Source organism: Phoxinus phoxinus, assembly GCF_949152265.1.
Source record: "Phoxinus phoxinus genome assembly, chromosome: 7".
Lineage (NCBI taxonomy): Eukaryota > Metazoa > Chordata > Actinopteri > Cypriniformes > Leuciscidae > Phoxinus > Phoxinus phoxinus.
In genome coordinates, this window is record NC_136882.1 from 1,789,090 (window position 1) to 1,806,605 (window position 17,516).

A 17,516-nucleotide genomic window follows, 5' to 3' on the forward strand; every position below is an offset into this window, starting at 1 on the left:
TTTGTGCACCAAGTATAGAACGTTGGCTAAAAGAAATGGTAACAAATATGACAATGGAAAAGATGACTTATATTTTGAGAGACAAACATACAGTTTTTGATGGAGTATGGGGACCTTTCAGATCGTTCTTAAAATGTGACGGACTTTGAAGGGTGTTAATAAAAGACTAAGAAAATAGGAGGTATAGAATATCAATGTAAAATACTGAGAGGCTTTTTTGTTTTGTTTTTTTGGTTTTTGTTTTGTTTTTGCTCTGTTTGTTTTCTTTCTCCCTTTTTTGTTTTGTGTTTTTGTTGTTTTTTTTGGTACATGTATATGTTCGTGTGTATAGTTAAAAAGCAAAAAAAGAATAAAAAAAAAAAAAAACTTTGCTCACAATTAAATTTTTAATTGACTTAGATCAACATAATGATATTAAAAGTATTCTGTACACAGATGTAAAGTACAATACATTAATATTACATTAAGAACTCCACTCATAAATGACATTTTATTGTCAAATATTATGTAGAAAACTGACACTTTTAATTGAGTTCATAGAGCAGAAGCTGGTGATAATGTCAACAATAAGTTGTACTGGAGTATACTGTATAAACAAATGTATTGCAGTTTAGAGGAAAAATACATTTCAAGTGCATTAATGCACACAGTATATAATATAGACTAAACACATTTAAAATACATCAACAAAATAATTTTGGACAACACACTTGAGTTGAAATTCAAAACAATTATTTTCAATTTTTTCCATTAAAATAATTATTTTATTTAGTATATTAGTCAATACATCAAAATAACTGTTTAAGTAAAACTTAAGTAGACATTATTACAAAGTGCCTTTTTAAAACATGCACTTAAGTGTGTTTATAAATATTGTGATGAAAGTGTACTTTAAAGTTAAGCTTAATTAGATATTATTAAAAAGTGCATTTGTAAAAAGTGCACTTAAGAGTGTTAAGAAATATTGTGATGAAAGTGTACTTTCTTTAAGTTAAACTTAATTAGACATTATAACAGGGTGCATTTGTAAAAAGTGCACTTAAGTGTGTTTATAAATATTGTGATGAAAATGTACTTACTTTAAAGTTAAGCTTAATTAGATATTAAAAAGTGCATTTAAGTGCACTTAAGTGTGTAAAGAAATATTGTGATAAAAGTGTACTTTAAGGTAAACTTAATTAGACATTATTACAAAGTGCATTTGTAAAAAGCGCACTTAAGTATGTTTATAAATATTGTGATGAAAGTGTACTTGCTTTAAGTTAAACTTAATTAGACATTATTACAAAGTGCATTTGTAAAAAGTGCACTTAAGTGTGTTAAGAAATATTGTCATTAAAGTGCATTCCCTTTAAGTACACTTAAGTGGTATTTAATTTGAACTATATTATATTATCTGCAAGTGCACTTTTCAAAAAGTATACTTTTATGATTTTAAGCACACAAAAAGTACGCTTTCAATACAATTAAGCACACTTCTTTTTCACAAGGGCAGTCTCTTGTTATCTAGTGTATTTAAACCCTCAGTCATCTGATGTTCATGTCCTGTTCAAATCAGATCTGCTCCCACAACATCTATCTCTTTTAAATCTTAAGTTAAAATCTTTTTTATTTGATCTGGCATATAATTCATGAGATCTTTCTTTCTATGCTTTGTTGTTTACTTGTGTCTTTGTCTGTATTTTATTTAATGGTTATTCATTTTGTACAGCACATTGGTCAACGGCAGTTGTTTTTAATCATGCTTTATAAATAAATTAACATTTAAATTGTCTTGTGTTAATGTTTCGTGCTGGTGTTTATTAAATGTGAGTGTTTGTTGTCTTTCTGCGTCAAGCCTCTTATCTTGGATTATCTAGTCAAGCCAGCATGTGACAGTCAGTGATTTATCATGCAGCATAAAGCATTATGGGTAGAAGATCTCTACAATCTACTCTGATTCATCAACACAATTTCACTGATGATCTATAATAAACCATAAACCCAGGATAGAGCGGCTGAGTGAATGTGGTCTGGACTGTGTGGATGAGGCTCATGGTGTCAGAGACGTTGTAGAAGGACAGAGTTCCTGCGCTGTGATCCACACACACTCCTATTCTACTGTGATCCACACACACTCCTGTTCTACTGTGATCCACACACACTCCTGTTCTACTGTGATCCACACACACTCCTGTTCTACTGTGATCCACACACACTCCTGTTCTACTGTGATCCACATACACTCCTATTCTATGGCTGATGGGCTTTAGAGGGAGTTTAGTCTGTATGTTATTGTGTCTGATTGAGAATCTGGAGAAAGAGCAGAACAAACTCCAGGACTGATCATTAGATCCAAACCAACACTCATTACCCCGTCCCTTCCTGATGATGCTCTTATATGACACTGATATAAACACACGTCCACCACTCCACTTAATCTCCCAGTAACAGCGTCCACACACACTCTCTCTACACAACACCTGAGCATAATGATCAAATCTGTCTGGATGATCCGGATACGACTGAAACTCTGGGAAAGTGTCAGTAATCTCTCTGTTCCTCTCAGACAGACGGAGGTGTTCATTTACTGTGTTCAGATCCAGATTGAGCCGATGGGAATCTGATGGAGATAAAACACATCAGAATCAGGAATTATGAATCTGGCTGATCTTTTAATGTATCTGAACGCTTCATGTTCAATATATCATCAGTGTCTCAGTAAAGTTTACCAGATATCCTGCAGATCATCATTTACATGATCAACTATAAACTCTTCTGTCATGTTTTCTTCACTTCTCCAGGAAGAACATGAACACACACACTGAGTTTTCTGCTGGTTTTCTTAGTGACTTACATTGTAGGAAGTCGTTTCTGGTCCTGGGAACAATGTTGGAGAGAGTGACTGTGGAAATCAACAGACATGAAGAGTGTGATTATCATGTCAAGAGAAAATGATCCTGCATCCGTTCCTCAGACGTTTCTAATATGATCTTCCACATGATCTGAGATGATGGAGGATCATTTCTGAGAGCAGAATCTCCAGGACTTTACCTCTGTCAGAGATCCTCTTCTGTCTGCAGAAATCCTCCAGTTTGTCTCTCAGCTGACGGACAGATTCTCTCACGCCATCAAAAGAGGAGAGAGAACTGAAGGGATTGTCATTTACGTCTGTAGATTCAGGAGGAGCTGAGAGAGACTGGAAACTCTAGAGAAAACAGAAATCAAAGCTCATCACCTCGACACTTCAGCCAATAACCTGCTCTTGTTACATGTATGCTCTGTCTTGTTACATGTATCTTTGTGTTTTTGGTTCAGTCCATGTGACCTAGACTGCGTTCCAGTCCACTTTTAGACACGCACTTGCAAACTTCCCTAAGCACTTCCCCTCGGGGGAATCCCTGCCACCATTTTGAAGTGCGTTCCACTTCGTGAAGTTTATATGGACAGACCCTCGTTCCAGAGGGAGCGAGTCTACTTCAGCTGTACACTTCAGGCAGCTCCATATACCACAATGCAACACAATTGTGATGTCACCGCAGATCTCGTCTAATCACCACCACCACCACAAACAACTCCATGATAATTACATATTTTTTAATTACATATCATTTAAAACAACCCAAACCAACCTATATACATTTGGATGCTGTATTAAACACATTCTTAAAGGGATGTATTGTAATAAATGTAAAGGGAATGTAAATAATAAATCAACTCCATAGCTGATTCCAAGTGATCAAGGGCTTAGGACGTTTCAGTTCAGCCCATTGCTGTTCCCTTTTAAAAGCTACCATCGATGCTGCACTGCTTAGCGCATTGGGAACGTCTTTAATCGTGACCCGCTGTGAATATAGTGTGTAAACACGTCGATGGAATCGACCGGAAGTAATATAGCCTCGGTCGGTGACGTCGCGTCAGGGCGTCAGGTCTTTGTCTTCAGAGACCTCTCTGTGTTTGGTGTGCAAGCATTTATCTCCTCTCTATCTACTACAGATCTTTGTTAGGAGTTTAGTTTATCACTGGCAGTGTGCAGATTTTTTCTTTCTCATCTCTCAACGATCTATAAAGAGTTTAGAAAAAGTAAAAAATAGAAATAGAAATGAGTCAACAGAGTAAGTGCTGTATCCCTCCATGTTCTTGTCCTATGTCAGAACTGGATACACACGATTTCTGCTTTGTTTGTTTGGGGGAGGAGCATGCGATCGCTGCATTGGAGTCAGGAGAGTGCGAGCATTGTGAACTGTTCACAGTTAAAATGCTTTGTGCTCGTCTTGGCTACTTTCAGTCTGCACCCGCATTAACATCGTGGGGCTCCCGAATGGATTTGGCTGACGAGCAAGAGACGGGTCCGTCCCTTACGTTTGCTTGCTCACCAGATCCACAAGTTCCCTCGCGTGATCCCGAAGCGCACCCTGGTGCTTCTTCGGCTCATGCGGGGGACGATGATGAATATCTTGGGTCTGCGGACTTCGAGCAACCAACCTCTGAGCGTTCCTCGCATGGCGATAAATCCGTCTAGGAATTATTTGAGGTGGTTACTCGCGCGGTGGCCAGATTACAGCATGACTGGCCTCGCGAACAAGAGACCCCCAAACGCAGTAAGCTTGAGGATAGGTTTCTGTCCGGTGGCAGGGGGGGACGGACCACAACATCAGTCTTTCCCCTTATTCGAGGACCTCCATGGTGAGCCATCTAAGTCATGGAGAAAACCATATACCTCTCGTTTTTTTGTTCCCTTGACGTCGAACTTTTCGACTATCGTGGGATCGAAGGCACGGGGGTATGCGGAGATGCCTCAGGTTGAAGAGACGCTCGTGAGCTATTTCTCGCCTGGGTCTGCATATTCGCTAAAGAGACCTACCCTCCCCACGAAGCCATGCAGAACAACATCGGCTCTCGTGGGTAAAGCTTACCAAGCTGCAGGTCAGGCTGGACTTCTTCTTTCTGTTGATGATTGTCGTGAGGTCTGGCTTAGGAGGTTGCTGAGCGCGACGAGCCTGTCCCTAATTTTTACTAGGGGGATGTATGTCAGTCACACAATGACTGTGTTACAGGCATTCCAGGCTGACCTCTTGAAGGACTTCAGTGCAGGCATTACGATAGATGAGGAAGAGTTTTCTGACCTGCGCCGAGCCACAGACCTTTCTCTCCGTGCCACTAAACAAACGTCCCGTGCCATCGGCCATTCTATGTCTGCTTTAGTTAGCACGGAGAGGCATCTGTGGCTCAACCTCACAGGGATAAAAGATAAGGACCGTGTCTTTCTTCTGGACTCCCCGGTTTCTCCCTCTGGCCTGTTTGGCGACATGGTCAACACAGTAGTCACCAGGTTCAGAGAGGTTAAGAAACAGAAGGAGGCGTTTGTTCAGTTCCTTCCTCGCCGCACTCAAGGGGAGGGGCCATCGGCCACCCAACCTCTCCCCGGTCCTTCAAGACCTAGGGAGGTGAAAAAGCAGAGCGTGGCGAGCCGCGCTCCCCCTAGTAAAAATTAGGGACAGGCTCGTCGTGCTCAGCAACCTCCCAAGCCAGACCTCACGACAATCATCAACAGAAAGAAGAAGTCCTGATGGTCTGGCACCCAGGGTAGCCCCCCGCGGGACGGAGCGCGTATTATATCTGACCGCCCCTCCTCGTTACCCCCACGAAACCTCTCCATCCCCGCCACCTCTGGTGCTTCGGGGGGCAGCGGTTTCCAGTGAAATGTTAGATGTTCCATGTATCCTGCTTTCATCCAGGACACGGAACATCTAACATCCCCTCAAAAGGAAGTATTAAAGTTGATACTACTATCAAAAAGTCTGAAAACTTTGTGGAAACTTCTGCCAGGCGTTTCTGCTTGGGTATTAAGCACAGTACAAATAGGATACAGAATCCAATTTATTCATCATCCTCCGTGTTTCAACGGCGTGGTCTCCACTTCTGTGAGACCGGAGCTGCTGCATGTACTGTCACAAGAGTGACTGCCGCCACCAAACAGACCATGTCACATTAGATCAGGGATGCTATTGCTCTTGTCTATGAGGCGCGCGGCCAAGCTTCGCCAACGGGTCTAAGGGCTCACTCCACCAGAGGGGTCGCCTCCTCTGTTGCCTTGGCAAGGGGCGCCCCCTTGCAATTTGTTTGTGATGCGGCAGGCTGGTCCTCTCAACACACATTCAAAAGATTTTATAGCTTGGATGTTCATGTCACTCCGGGCTCTGATGTCCTTGAGTCGCCATCACAAGCTAATGTCTAGGGCTTTCTTGCGTTCTTGTGAGCTCACCTACACAACCGTAAGGACTCCAGACACCTTCAAACACAGCGGCGTGGGCATTCTCGTTCCCAATGCGCTAAGCAGTGCAGCATCTCGTTACGCTTTTAAAAGGGAACGTTCCAGTTGACTTGACTGTAACCCTGTTCCCTGAAAAAGCGGAACGAGATGCTGCGCTGCATTGCCGTGCTGAGGGACGTACATCCGAGTGAACGAGACAGAGGGAAGTTAGCAAGTGAAGGGCATGACAATTGTGGACTGGAACGCAGCCCTAGTTTTCCCCAGTCTGTCTAATTAGCAATGTCCTTCAGCTGTGCCTTGTTCATCACTTATCTCATTAGTTTTAGTATATATATACTCTATGGCTGCGCTTACACTTGACATTAACATGCGATCAACCGTGATCCAATCGGATCATAAGCCAATCAGGACACGATGCGTTTACACCTGTCCACATTAAGTGGCTTCTGTATCTGGATAACAGATCAGATCTCGCATTCTCATGGAAAAACAAGAAAAGAAAAAAAAGGATGGCTCCGGTGCAAAGTCGACCTCAAGTGGTGGGTTTTCGATCTGTATCCATTGTACGTCCAACTGACTGCACTGTATTCTTCCTTTTGATTCAAAACTGAACTCAAATGGCACTTAATTCAAGTTCAAGTTCAAGTTCATTTATTTATATAGCACATTTAAACAGCCGCTTCGACAGACCAAAGTGCTTTACAGAACACACATAAGAGAATTAAAAACAGCAAAACAACCCATAAAACACATAGAAAGCAGCAGAGCTACGAGTAGCCTTATCAGAGACTCGGAAGTAAAATAATAGAAATAATAAAAAAAAAGAGATCAAAATGATAAAGAGAACAGGTAGGTTTTTACCAAAGACTTAAAGATTGAAAGGTTGGGGGCCGTTCGGATCTCTAGGGGCGTTCCACGAGGCCCTGCCACTGCAAAAGCACGCTCCCCTCTACGCTTAAGTCTGACACGAGGGACTACCAACAGAGCCTGATCGTGTGACCTTAGGCTTCTGGACGGAGTATAGGGATGAATTAGTTCGGAGAGATAGACAGGAGCTAAGTTGTGTAAAGATTTGAAAACAAATAGGAGGATTTTAAAATCTATTCTCTGCCGGACTGGCAGCCAGTGTAGCGATTTAAGAATTGGAGAGATATGGTCATATTTGTGACAGTTAAAAATAAGTCTGGCCGCAGCATTTTGGACCAACTGAAGACGGGCAATTTGAGAAACTGATATCCCACAGTAAAGTGAATTGCAGTAATCTAGCCGACACGTGATGAATGCATGAACCGCCATTTCCAAAGTTATCGGAGTGAGAAAGCCTTTGATTTTAGATAGTAAGCGAAGTTGGTAGAAACCAGAGGGATCCAGTGAAGGCTTCTTGAGCAGAGGAGTGACCGTAGCCACTTTAAGATTAGCTGGAACAGAGCCCGTATTGAGACACTTGTTAAAAAGAGATACCAAACCTGGACCCACAGAGTTGATGATTAACTTTAGAAATTTTGGCTGAATGATATCATTTGGACAAAATGAAGGTTTGAGCTTGGCGCTCACATCCTTTAGTGTCTGGAGGTTGATAGGATCAAAAACCTCCCAAACACAAGAAGTAGGTGACACGAATGGGGAGAGAGTTAAGTTAGGGCCGACACTAAGTCTTAATTTAGTGATTTTGTCTAAAATCTCTGGAAATCCTCACATAGAGCATCAGAGGCAACAGACACTTTAGAATAAGGATTTATAACAGACTGAATGACTGAAAACAGGACCTTTGGGTTAGAGTGGTTGGATTCAATTAAATTAGAGAAATATGCAGCTTTAGCTGACTTAGCAGCCTTCTGGTATGCTGTAAGAGCGTCTTTGAACATATGGAAGGAGACAATTTGCCTGTCTCGTTTCCATTTGCGTTCGGCCTTTCTACAACTTTGTCTTTGGTGACGAGTTTCAGAGTTTTGCCACAGATCAGATTTTGGTTTGGATTTGTGAGGCTTGAGAGGAGCAGTCACATTTGCTACCTTAAGCCAGGCAGAATTTAAAAGGCTGAAATGTTGATCTGTATCCAGGTCAGATAATGGTTGGTCCAAGTCCAAGTGTGAGCATAGTTCAGCAAAGCACTGGTCGAAGTTAGTGCTGAACTGGGGAGAGTAGACCCGCGACATAACAGGTGCAGTAGTGGGTTGAGAGAGCTCCGGAAGAGACAGTGAGAATAGAATAGGCTTGTGATCGGAGAGCAGAAAATCAGAGAATACAATATCAGTGACATCGATCCCATAAGATAACACAAGGTCCAATGTATGGCCCTGAATGTGCGTAGAGTTTTTGACCCACTGCAGGAGATTAAAAGCATCTATTAAGTCAAGAAACTCCTGCGACAAGGAATTTGAATGACAACAGGCGTGAATATTAAAATCTCCCACCAGAAGGAAGCGATCATAGTTTGTGGCAATATTGCCAATGAACTCAGTAAATTGCTGTATAAAACCATTAGTGGAGTGTGGAGGACGATATATCACCCCTAGGCAGATGGGACCATTCCATGTCTAGGTGGAGAAGCTGAGTTTCAAAGCTGGGGAAAGCCGTTTCAGTGACTAGCCGACAGCGTGAGGAGAAGGAGTTATTTAAAACAGTTATAATCCCACCCCCACGACCACTCAGACGAGGAGAGTTAAAAAATGTACAGTTTGCTGGAACCAGATCTGAGAAGGGAGTTAAATCACCGACCTTTATCCAGGATTCTGTGATGAACATAAAATCCAAGTTGTGTGAGGAGTAGAAGTCGTTTAATAAGAAGGACTTATTCACCGCAGAGCGTGCGTTGATTAGTGCCAGTTTGGGAGGAGGAATAATCACGTGAGATGATGGCGCCTTTCTCAATGAGCGCAGATTTCCGTGATTAACTCCGTTCTGCCGAGAGCAGAGGCCAACACTGCGGAGATCAGCCCGAGTGACAGGACTCAGATGAAGGGGAAAAACAGGACGAAGACATTGGTAAACCGCATCCCGCGGGTGCCAGGCAGCAGAGCTGCGCCGAAGCGAACTGCCAGCTTGTAAAAAGGTCTTCAGTTTCGTGATGTAACCTGCGCGTGTTCCATGTTTCCTCCGTCGCTTTCTCCGTGCGGGGTTTAGTGGCCACCAGCAGATATCGTGCCGGAGGATCGTTCGGGAAGGCTCTCCCGGATTGTGGAGGGGGCAGCCCAAGTCCACTGTGTGTAAGTTCGTAAGTGAATCACCAATAGAGATACGGATGTCTAGGAGAGCTTGACGGACATACACTAGCCGCGAACAGCAGATAAACGATAGATCAGACAGGCAGAAAAGAAAACACAAGAGCAACAGACGGCAAGCCAAACACACAGGCGCCCTCTTGATCTCCAGAAGTAACTTATGTTAATTGGGGAAATTAAAAAACTAATTTTTAATTGGGGAAATTGAAAGATGAAACGGCTCTACCGGCTCCGCCTTCCCTCCGCCTCCACCGGTATCCTCGGTCGCACTGGCTCTGCAGCGGTCTTCCGGATCTCCGTCTCCACCTCTGTCCCATGAGCCATCAGCTCGGCCTTGGCCCTCCGGACCCTCGGGTGTCACTCTGGCTCTGTGTCTCTTCGGCTCCATCATGGGCAGTTTTGTTGCAGAAGTTCATTCCCCTGGTTCCATCGACAAAGCTTCATCCATGACTCCTCCCTCCTGCGACGCAACGCGGGTACACCATGCTGACTGTGGCCTGGGACATCATCAGACCCCTTCAGCTCCTGGCTGTCCCCTGGCTCCTCCCACCTTCCACTCACCCACAGAAAATTATTTGGACTAGTTTTTGTTTTGCCCTTCCTCTGCTCCTCGCCCTCCTCAAGAGCCCCCGCCCTCCCTCCGCAGTTGCTCCATTTATACGGTCCATGTGACCTAGTTTTCCCCAGTCTGTCTAATTAGCAATGTCATTCACCTGTGCGTTGTTTATCACTTATCTAATTAGTTCTATATATATATCTATCTATATATCTTAGCTGTATTATATTGTGTAAATTGAACTCGAAACAACTTGAATACACTAGGAATGTAATTAGAGCCTTTGTTTAATTTACAGAATTAAAGGGCAAAGTTTGCTAAATTCATATTTGTGTGATGAAAAGGCTTTAATATATATATTATTTTTTTCTTTTTAATTTCCTCTCTCTTTAATTTAACTTTTAATAGCACTTAAGCAATTTAAGTTTTATTGAAAAAACAATAGGCTACTGTTGCATTATTGAAAGTGAAGAAACAATACTGTTCATTCCTCCACACAGAATCTCTCCAGATCCTTCATTCCTCCTCACAGAATCTCTCCAGATCCTTCATTCCTCCATACAGAATCTCTCCAGATCCTTCATTCCTCCATACAGAATCTCTCCAGATCCTTCATTCATCCATACAGAATCTCTCCAGGTCCTTCATTCATCCATACAGAATCTCTCCAGATCCTTCATTCATCCATACAGAATCTCTCCAGATCCTTCATTCCTCCACACAGAATCTCTCAGATCCTTCATTCCTCCACACAGAATCTCTCCAGATACTTCATTCCTCCACACAGAATCTCTCCAGATCCTTCATTCCTCCACAAAGAATCGCTCCAGATCCTTCATTCCTCCATACAGAATCTCTCCAGATCCTTCATTCCTCCATACAGAATCTCTCCAGATCCTTCATTCCTCCACACAGAATCTCTCCAGATCCTTCATTCCTCCACACAGAATCTCTCCAGATCCATCATTCATCCATACAGAATCTCTCCAGGTCCTTCATTCATCCATACAGAAACTCTCCAGATCCTTCATTCCTCCACACAGAATCTCTCCAGATCCTTCATTCCTCCATACAGAATCTCTCCAGATCCTTCATTCCTCCACACAGAATCTCTCCAGATCCTTCATTCTTTCATACAGAATCTCTCCAGATCCTTCATTCCTCCACACAGAATCTCTCCAGATCCATCATTCATCCATACAGAATCTCTCCAGATCCTTCATACCTCCACACAGAATCTCTCCAGATCCTTCATTCCTCCATACAGAATCTCTCCAGATTCTTCATTCATCCATACAGAATTTCTCCAGATCCTTCATTCCTCCACACAGAATCTCTCAGATCCTTCATTCCTCCACACAGAATCTCTCCAGATCCTTCATTCCTCCACACAAATCTCTCAGATCCTTCATTCATCCACACAGAATCTCTCCAGATCCTTCATTCCTCCATACAGAATCTCTCCAGATCCTTCATTCCTCCATACAGAACCTCTCCATATCCATCATTCCTCAATACAGAATCTCTCCAGATCCTTCATTCCTCCACACATAATCTCACCAGATCCTTCATTCATCCATACAGAATCTCTCCAGATCCTTCATTCCTCCACACAGAATATCTCCAGATCCTTCATTCCTCCACACAGAATCTCTCCAGATCCTTCATTCCTCCACACAGAATCTCTCCAGATCCTTCATTCCTCCACACAGAATCTCTCCAGATCCTTCATTCCTCCACACATAATCTCTCCAGATCCTTCATTCCTCCACACATAATCTCTCCAGATCCTTCATTCCTCCATACAGAACCTCTCCAGATCCATCATTCCTCCATACAGAATCTCTCCAGATCCTTCATTGATCCATAGAGAATCTCTCCAGATCCTTCATTCCTCCACACAGAATCTCTCCAGATTCTTCATTCCTCCACACAGAATCTCTCCAGATCCTTCATTCCTCCTTACAGAATCTCTCCAGATCCTTCATTCCTCCACACAGAATCTCTCCAGATCCTTCATTCCTCCACACAGAATCTCTCAGATCCTTCATTCCTCCACACAGAATCTCTCTCCAGATCCTTCAATCCTCCACACAGAATCTCTCCAGATCCTTCATTCCTCCACACAGAATCTCTCCAGATCCTTCATTCCTCCCTCCAGATCCTTCATTCCTCCACACAGAATCTCTCCAGATCCTTCATTCCTCCATACAGAATCTCTCCAGATCCTTCATTCCTCCATACAGAATCTCTCCAGATCCTTCATTCCTCCTTACAGAATCTCTCCAGATCCTTCATTCCTCCACACAGAATCTCTCCAGATCCTTCATTCCTCCATACAGAATCTCTCCAGATCCTTCATTCCTCCTTACAGAATCTCTCCAGATCCTTCATTCCTCCACACAGAATCTCTCCAGATCCTTCATTCCTCCACACAGAATCTCTCAGATCCTTCATTCCTCCACACAGAATCTCTCCAGATCCTTCAATCCTCCACACAGAATCTCTCCAGATCCTTCATTCCTCCACACAGAATCTCTCCAGATCCTTCATTCCTCCCTCCAGATCCTTCATTCCTCCACACAGAATCTCTCCAGATCCTTCATTCCTCCCTCCAGATCCTTCATTCCTCCATACAGAATCTCTCCAGATCCTTCATTGATCCATACAGAATCTCTCCAGATCCTTCATTCATCCACACAGAATCTCTCCAGATCCTCCATTCCTCCACACAGAATCTCTCCAAATCCTTCATTCCTCCACACAGAATCTCTCCAGATCCTTCATTCATCCACACAGAATCTCTCCAGATCCTTCATTCCTCCATACATAATCTCTCCAGATCCTTCATTCCTCCACACAGAATCTCTCCTGATCATTCATTCCTCCACACTGAATCTCTCCAGATCCTTCATTTCTCCACACAGAATCTCTCCAGATCCTTGATTCCTTCACACAGAATCTCTCCAGATCCTTCATTTCTCCACACAGAATCTCTCCAGATCCTTGATTCCTTCACACTGAATCTCTCCAGATCCTTCATTTCTCCACACAGAATCTCTCCAGATCCTTGATTCCTTCACACAGAATCTCTCCAGATCCTTCATTCCTCCACACAGAATCTCTCCAGATCCTTCATTCCTCCATACAGAATCTCTCCAGATCCTTCATTCCTCCACACAGAATCTCTCCTGATCCTTCATTCCTCCACACTGAATCTCTCCAGATCCTTCATTCCTCCACACAGAATCCCTCCAGATCCTTCATTCCTCCATACAGAATCTCTCCAGATCCTTCATTCCTCCATACAGAATCTCTCCAGATCCTTCATTCCTCCATACATAACCTCTCCAGATCCTTCATTCCTCCATACAGAATCTCTCCAGATCCTTCATTCCTCCACACAGAATCTCTCAGATCCTTCATTCCTCCACACATAACCTCTCCAGATCCTTCATTCCTCCTTACAGAATCTCTCCAGATCCTTCATTCCTCCACACAGAATCTCTCAGATCCTTCATTCCTCCACACATAACCTCTCCAGATCCTTCATTCCTCCACACATAACCTCTCCAGATCCTTCATTCCTCCACACAGAATCTCTCCAGATCCTTCATTCCTCCACACAGAATCTCTCAGATCCTTCATTCCTCCACACAGAATTTCTCCAGATCCTTCATTCCTCCATGCAGAATCTCTCCAGATCCTTCATAACTCCATACAGAATCTCTCCAGATCCTTCATTCCTCCACACAGAATCTCTCAGATCCTTCATTCCTCCACACAGAATCTCTCCAGATCCTTCATTCCTCCACACAGAATCTCTCAGATCCTTCATTCCTCCACACAGAATCTCTCCAGATCCTTCATTCCTCCATACAGAATCTCTCCAGATCCTTCATTCCTCCACACAGAATCTCTCAGATCCTTCATTCCTCCACACAGAATCTCTCCAGATCCTTCATTCCTCAATACAGAATCTCTCCAGATCCTTCATTCCTCCACACATAATCTCTCCAGATCCTTCATTCCTCCATACAGAACCTCTCCAGATCCATCATTCATCCATACAGAATCTCTCAGATCCTTCATTCCTCCACACAGAATCTCTTCAGATCCTCCATTCATCCACACAGAATCTCTCCAGATCCTTCATTCCTCCATACAGAATCTCTCCAGATCCTTCATTCCTCCACACAGAATCTCTCCAGATCCTTCATTCCTCCACACAGAATCTCTCCAGATCCTTCATTCCTCCATACAGAATCTCTCCAGATCCTTCAGATTCCCAGATCCATGTTGGTGCATCTTCTCTTCAGTTCGCTCCACTCATCAGGTCAGGGAACTGGGACGGTCATGGCAGAAGCTTCATTTTGTGCTCCGTAACACATTTTTGAGTTGATTTTGATGTTTGTTTTGGATCGTTGTCCTGATGGAAGATCCAACTACGGCCCATTATAAGATTTCTAGCAGAAGGCATCAGGTATTGATTTATCTATTGATATTTGATAGAATCCACGATGCCATGTATCTGAACAAGAAGTCCAGGACCTCCAGCAGAAAAATATGCCCACAACATTAAAGATCCAATGGTATATTCAATTGTACACATGGAGTACTTTTTATCCTTGTGTGCACCAAACCCTTCTAGCGTGTTTGCTGCCAAAAAGCTATTTTTTAGTTTCATCTGACCACAGAACCCTGTGCCGTGTGAAGATCCAGTCGTGTCTGACAACTGAATATGCTGGCGTTTGTTTTTGGATGAGCGAGGAGGATTTTTCTTGAAACCCTCCTAAAAATGTGGTGATGTAAGGATTATTATTCTTTTTTTATAGGCTTTCTGACCCCAAGACTCAACTAATCTCTGCAATTCTCCATCAAACAAGAGGGCTTAAATATACACAAGACAAATGACAAGACAAGGGACATCTGTGAACAATGAAACAATCAACCAATGACAACATGACACAGACAAGGGAACACATAGCAGGATCACATGACTAACAGGGAAATCACATGACAAGGCACAAGGCTTGTTTGACTTGAACCGGCGCTGCACAGACCGATCGGTGTATGACACCAAAGTACCGTGAGAGCTATTAGAGAGCAGACTCTCCTTATGCTTTTGAATCGCTCTTGCGGTACTTTGATTCATAAACCGATCGGTCTGTGCAGCGCCGGTTCAAGTCGAACAAGCCTAAGATGTTACAGGGTGCCATTAATTCTGACCATGACTGTATTTATAATAATTCCGAAAGCACGTGAAGGCAGCGTAAGTCACTGATAAATTTGTGCTGTTTGATTAAAAGAAGGGAGTGTACTTTGATCACTTTCTATATATAATTTAATCACAGTTTAAATAACATAATATTTTTATCCTACTAAGAGGAACTATGTGAAGTTTATCGTTTAGTCACTGCTTTGATTGACTGACACATCGTAAAAGTCTGTTTGCAAAGCCTGTGCCGAAATTGCAAAAAATTTACTCTCACATTTAATGATGCACAGATATCATTAAAACCTTTTCATTTATGAAGTCAGATGAAATAACAAGTTAATTCATACATTTTTATTTATTTCACTTAATCAAATTACTTTGCCACGAGGAAAGACAGTAACGTGCATTTCTTCACCCGCTGATCGGACGTCTGCAGTGTGAATGATGTTTCCTGATCATATGGTGCCAATATAAACAGTGTCAACATTATTTCATCAGTGTCTAGTTTCATACCTGTTTCTCTGTCCTCTGTGCTGCGGCTGATACAGTGTCGTGGTTTTTATGATCGTCCATCGTACACAGCACACATATAAACTTCTGGTCAGTGCGGCAGAAAACCTCAAGGAGTTTATCATGTGTTTGGCAGATCATCTCCTGCAGTCGTCCAGTGGCATCAGTCACTTTATGTGGCTTACGGGAGTGAAATTCAAAATGAGTTTGACAGTAAGACTCCAGACACAGCAGACAGGACTTGACGGCTTTGTGTTTTCTTCCAGTACAGACGTCACACTGCACATCTCCAGCTCCAGCGTAACAGTCAGCAGGGAGTTTAGTCTTCTTCAGTTTCTCCACCACTTCAGCTAGCATGGTGTTTTTAGCTAAAGCAGGTCTTGGACTGAAGGTCTGTCTGCACTGAGGACAGCTGTAGACGCTCTTCTGATCCTCCTGATCCCAGCAGTCTGTAATACAGATCTTACAGTAACTGTGTCCACAGGGAATGGCCACTGGATCCTTCAGGAGATCCAGACACACTGAGCACATCTCATTCTGATCCACTGAAATTCTGGCTTCTGCCATTTCACTGCATGAGACACACAAACACACAACAGCTCAACTACAGTTAAGTTGACCTGAACTCTGAATGTGATTCCCTGAAGGTGATTCCTGGTTTTCTGGTTCTGTGTTTGAATGACGTCTGTAAAACAGGTTCATCTGCAAGTCTCTAAATCAGGTTTCTCATTCCTGGTCCTTGTCAACCATACTCCCACACACCTGGATGTTATTTGCAAAATGCAAAAACTCTATTGTGTTTCTCCAGAAATAGCTGGGGGCGGGGCGTTCAAACCACACTTTGATGTTCAATTGTAGCAGGTTTGAATAAAGGAAATTTGGTCTCTCACTGATGTTTGTCTGTTTATTGTCCTTATTAACTTCACAACACCTTCAGAACACTGTAAGAGAACGTAAATATTTCACGTTCATATAAATGATACAAAACGTTAGACTATATAGCAACAAAATGACAATATACTATAATTTATCATAAACAACTTACATTACTCATAAATTAAACAAACACATACAAAAAACAATCATAAAGACAAGATACGCTATGTATATAATTGCATAAATATACATGAATACCTTGTGCTCCTTTCCAACAGAGGCAAAAAAATACTACAAAAATAAAACAACAAACAGCAACTAGACGCCTAAATTCACTTAAAAGTGTCCTTAACACTCGAATTCAGTTCTGTGAATCCGTGACTGCATGGTCCTGTGTCTCTTCACATGCGCTTTAGCCTTTCAGAATAAAGATCTCTATAGGTTAAATAAATTAGAGTGCAAAGTAACGTTCCAAAATATAATAAACACATAACTAATATTAAGAAACTATAGAATTATGATAAATAATATCAGAATTATATATTAATCTCCAAAACTAATTTAAAAACTGAGGGTTATTTACAAAAGATCCCACCAAATCATGAGGGACTACAAATCTCAAACTTTAATCACGAATGATTTCTAAAATAGATGACCAATGTTTAAGGCTAGATGTAAAATAAAAATATATTCTACTATGAACTCCATAAGCCCGACTCAATCGGCCCAATAGTGGTTTCCGATCAGCGGGTGAAGGAATCCGTGTTACTGTCTTTCCTCGTGGCAAAGTAATTTGATTAAATGGAATACATTTTTTCATATGTAATTACCTCGTTATTTAATCTGACTCCATAAAATAAAAGGTTTTAATGATATCAGGGC

General features: G+C 42.4%; 1 protein-coding gene across 1 annotated transcript; it reads right to left on the bottom strand.

The window, feature by feature from the left end:
• Positions 1-376: 376 nt before the first annotated feature.
• LOC307002145 (E3 ubiquitin-protein ligase TRIM11-like) lies at positions 377-16,393 on the bottom strand. Its single transcript, XM_079619449.1, has 4 exons — positions 15,762-16,393; positions 3,034-3,187; positions 2,837-2,884; positions 377-2,602 (listed from the first exon to the last, which is right to left on the bottom strand). Exons 1-4 carry the CDS (start codon positions 16,323-16,325, stop codon positions 1,944-1,946), a joined length of 1,425 nt encoding a protein of 474 aa, XP_079475575.1. The 5' UTR covers positions 16,326-16,393; the 3' UTR covers positions 377-1,943.
• Positions 16,394-17,516: the final 1,123 nt, after the last annotated feature.

Bases quoted from the DNA above. Each gene is read 5' to 3' on its own strand.
- LOC307002145 (XM_079619449.1), bottom strand. From the start codon at position 16,325: ATGGCAGAAGCCAGAATTTCAGTGGATCAGAATGAGATGTGCTCAGTG. The intron at 2,885-3,033 runs GTAAAGTCCTGG...TGATTTCCACAG, and splicing joins GAAGAGGATCTCTGACAGAG to TCACTCTCTCCAACATTGTT. The intron at 2,603-2,836 runs GTAAGTCACTAA...TATCTCCATCAG, and splicing joins CAGAAACGACTTCCTACAAT to ATTCCCATCGGCTCAATCTG.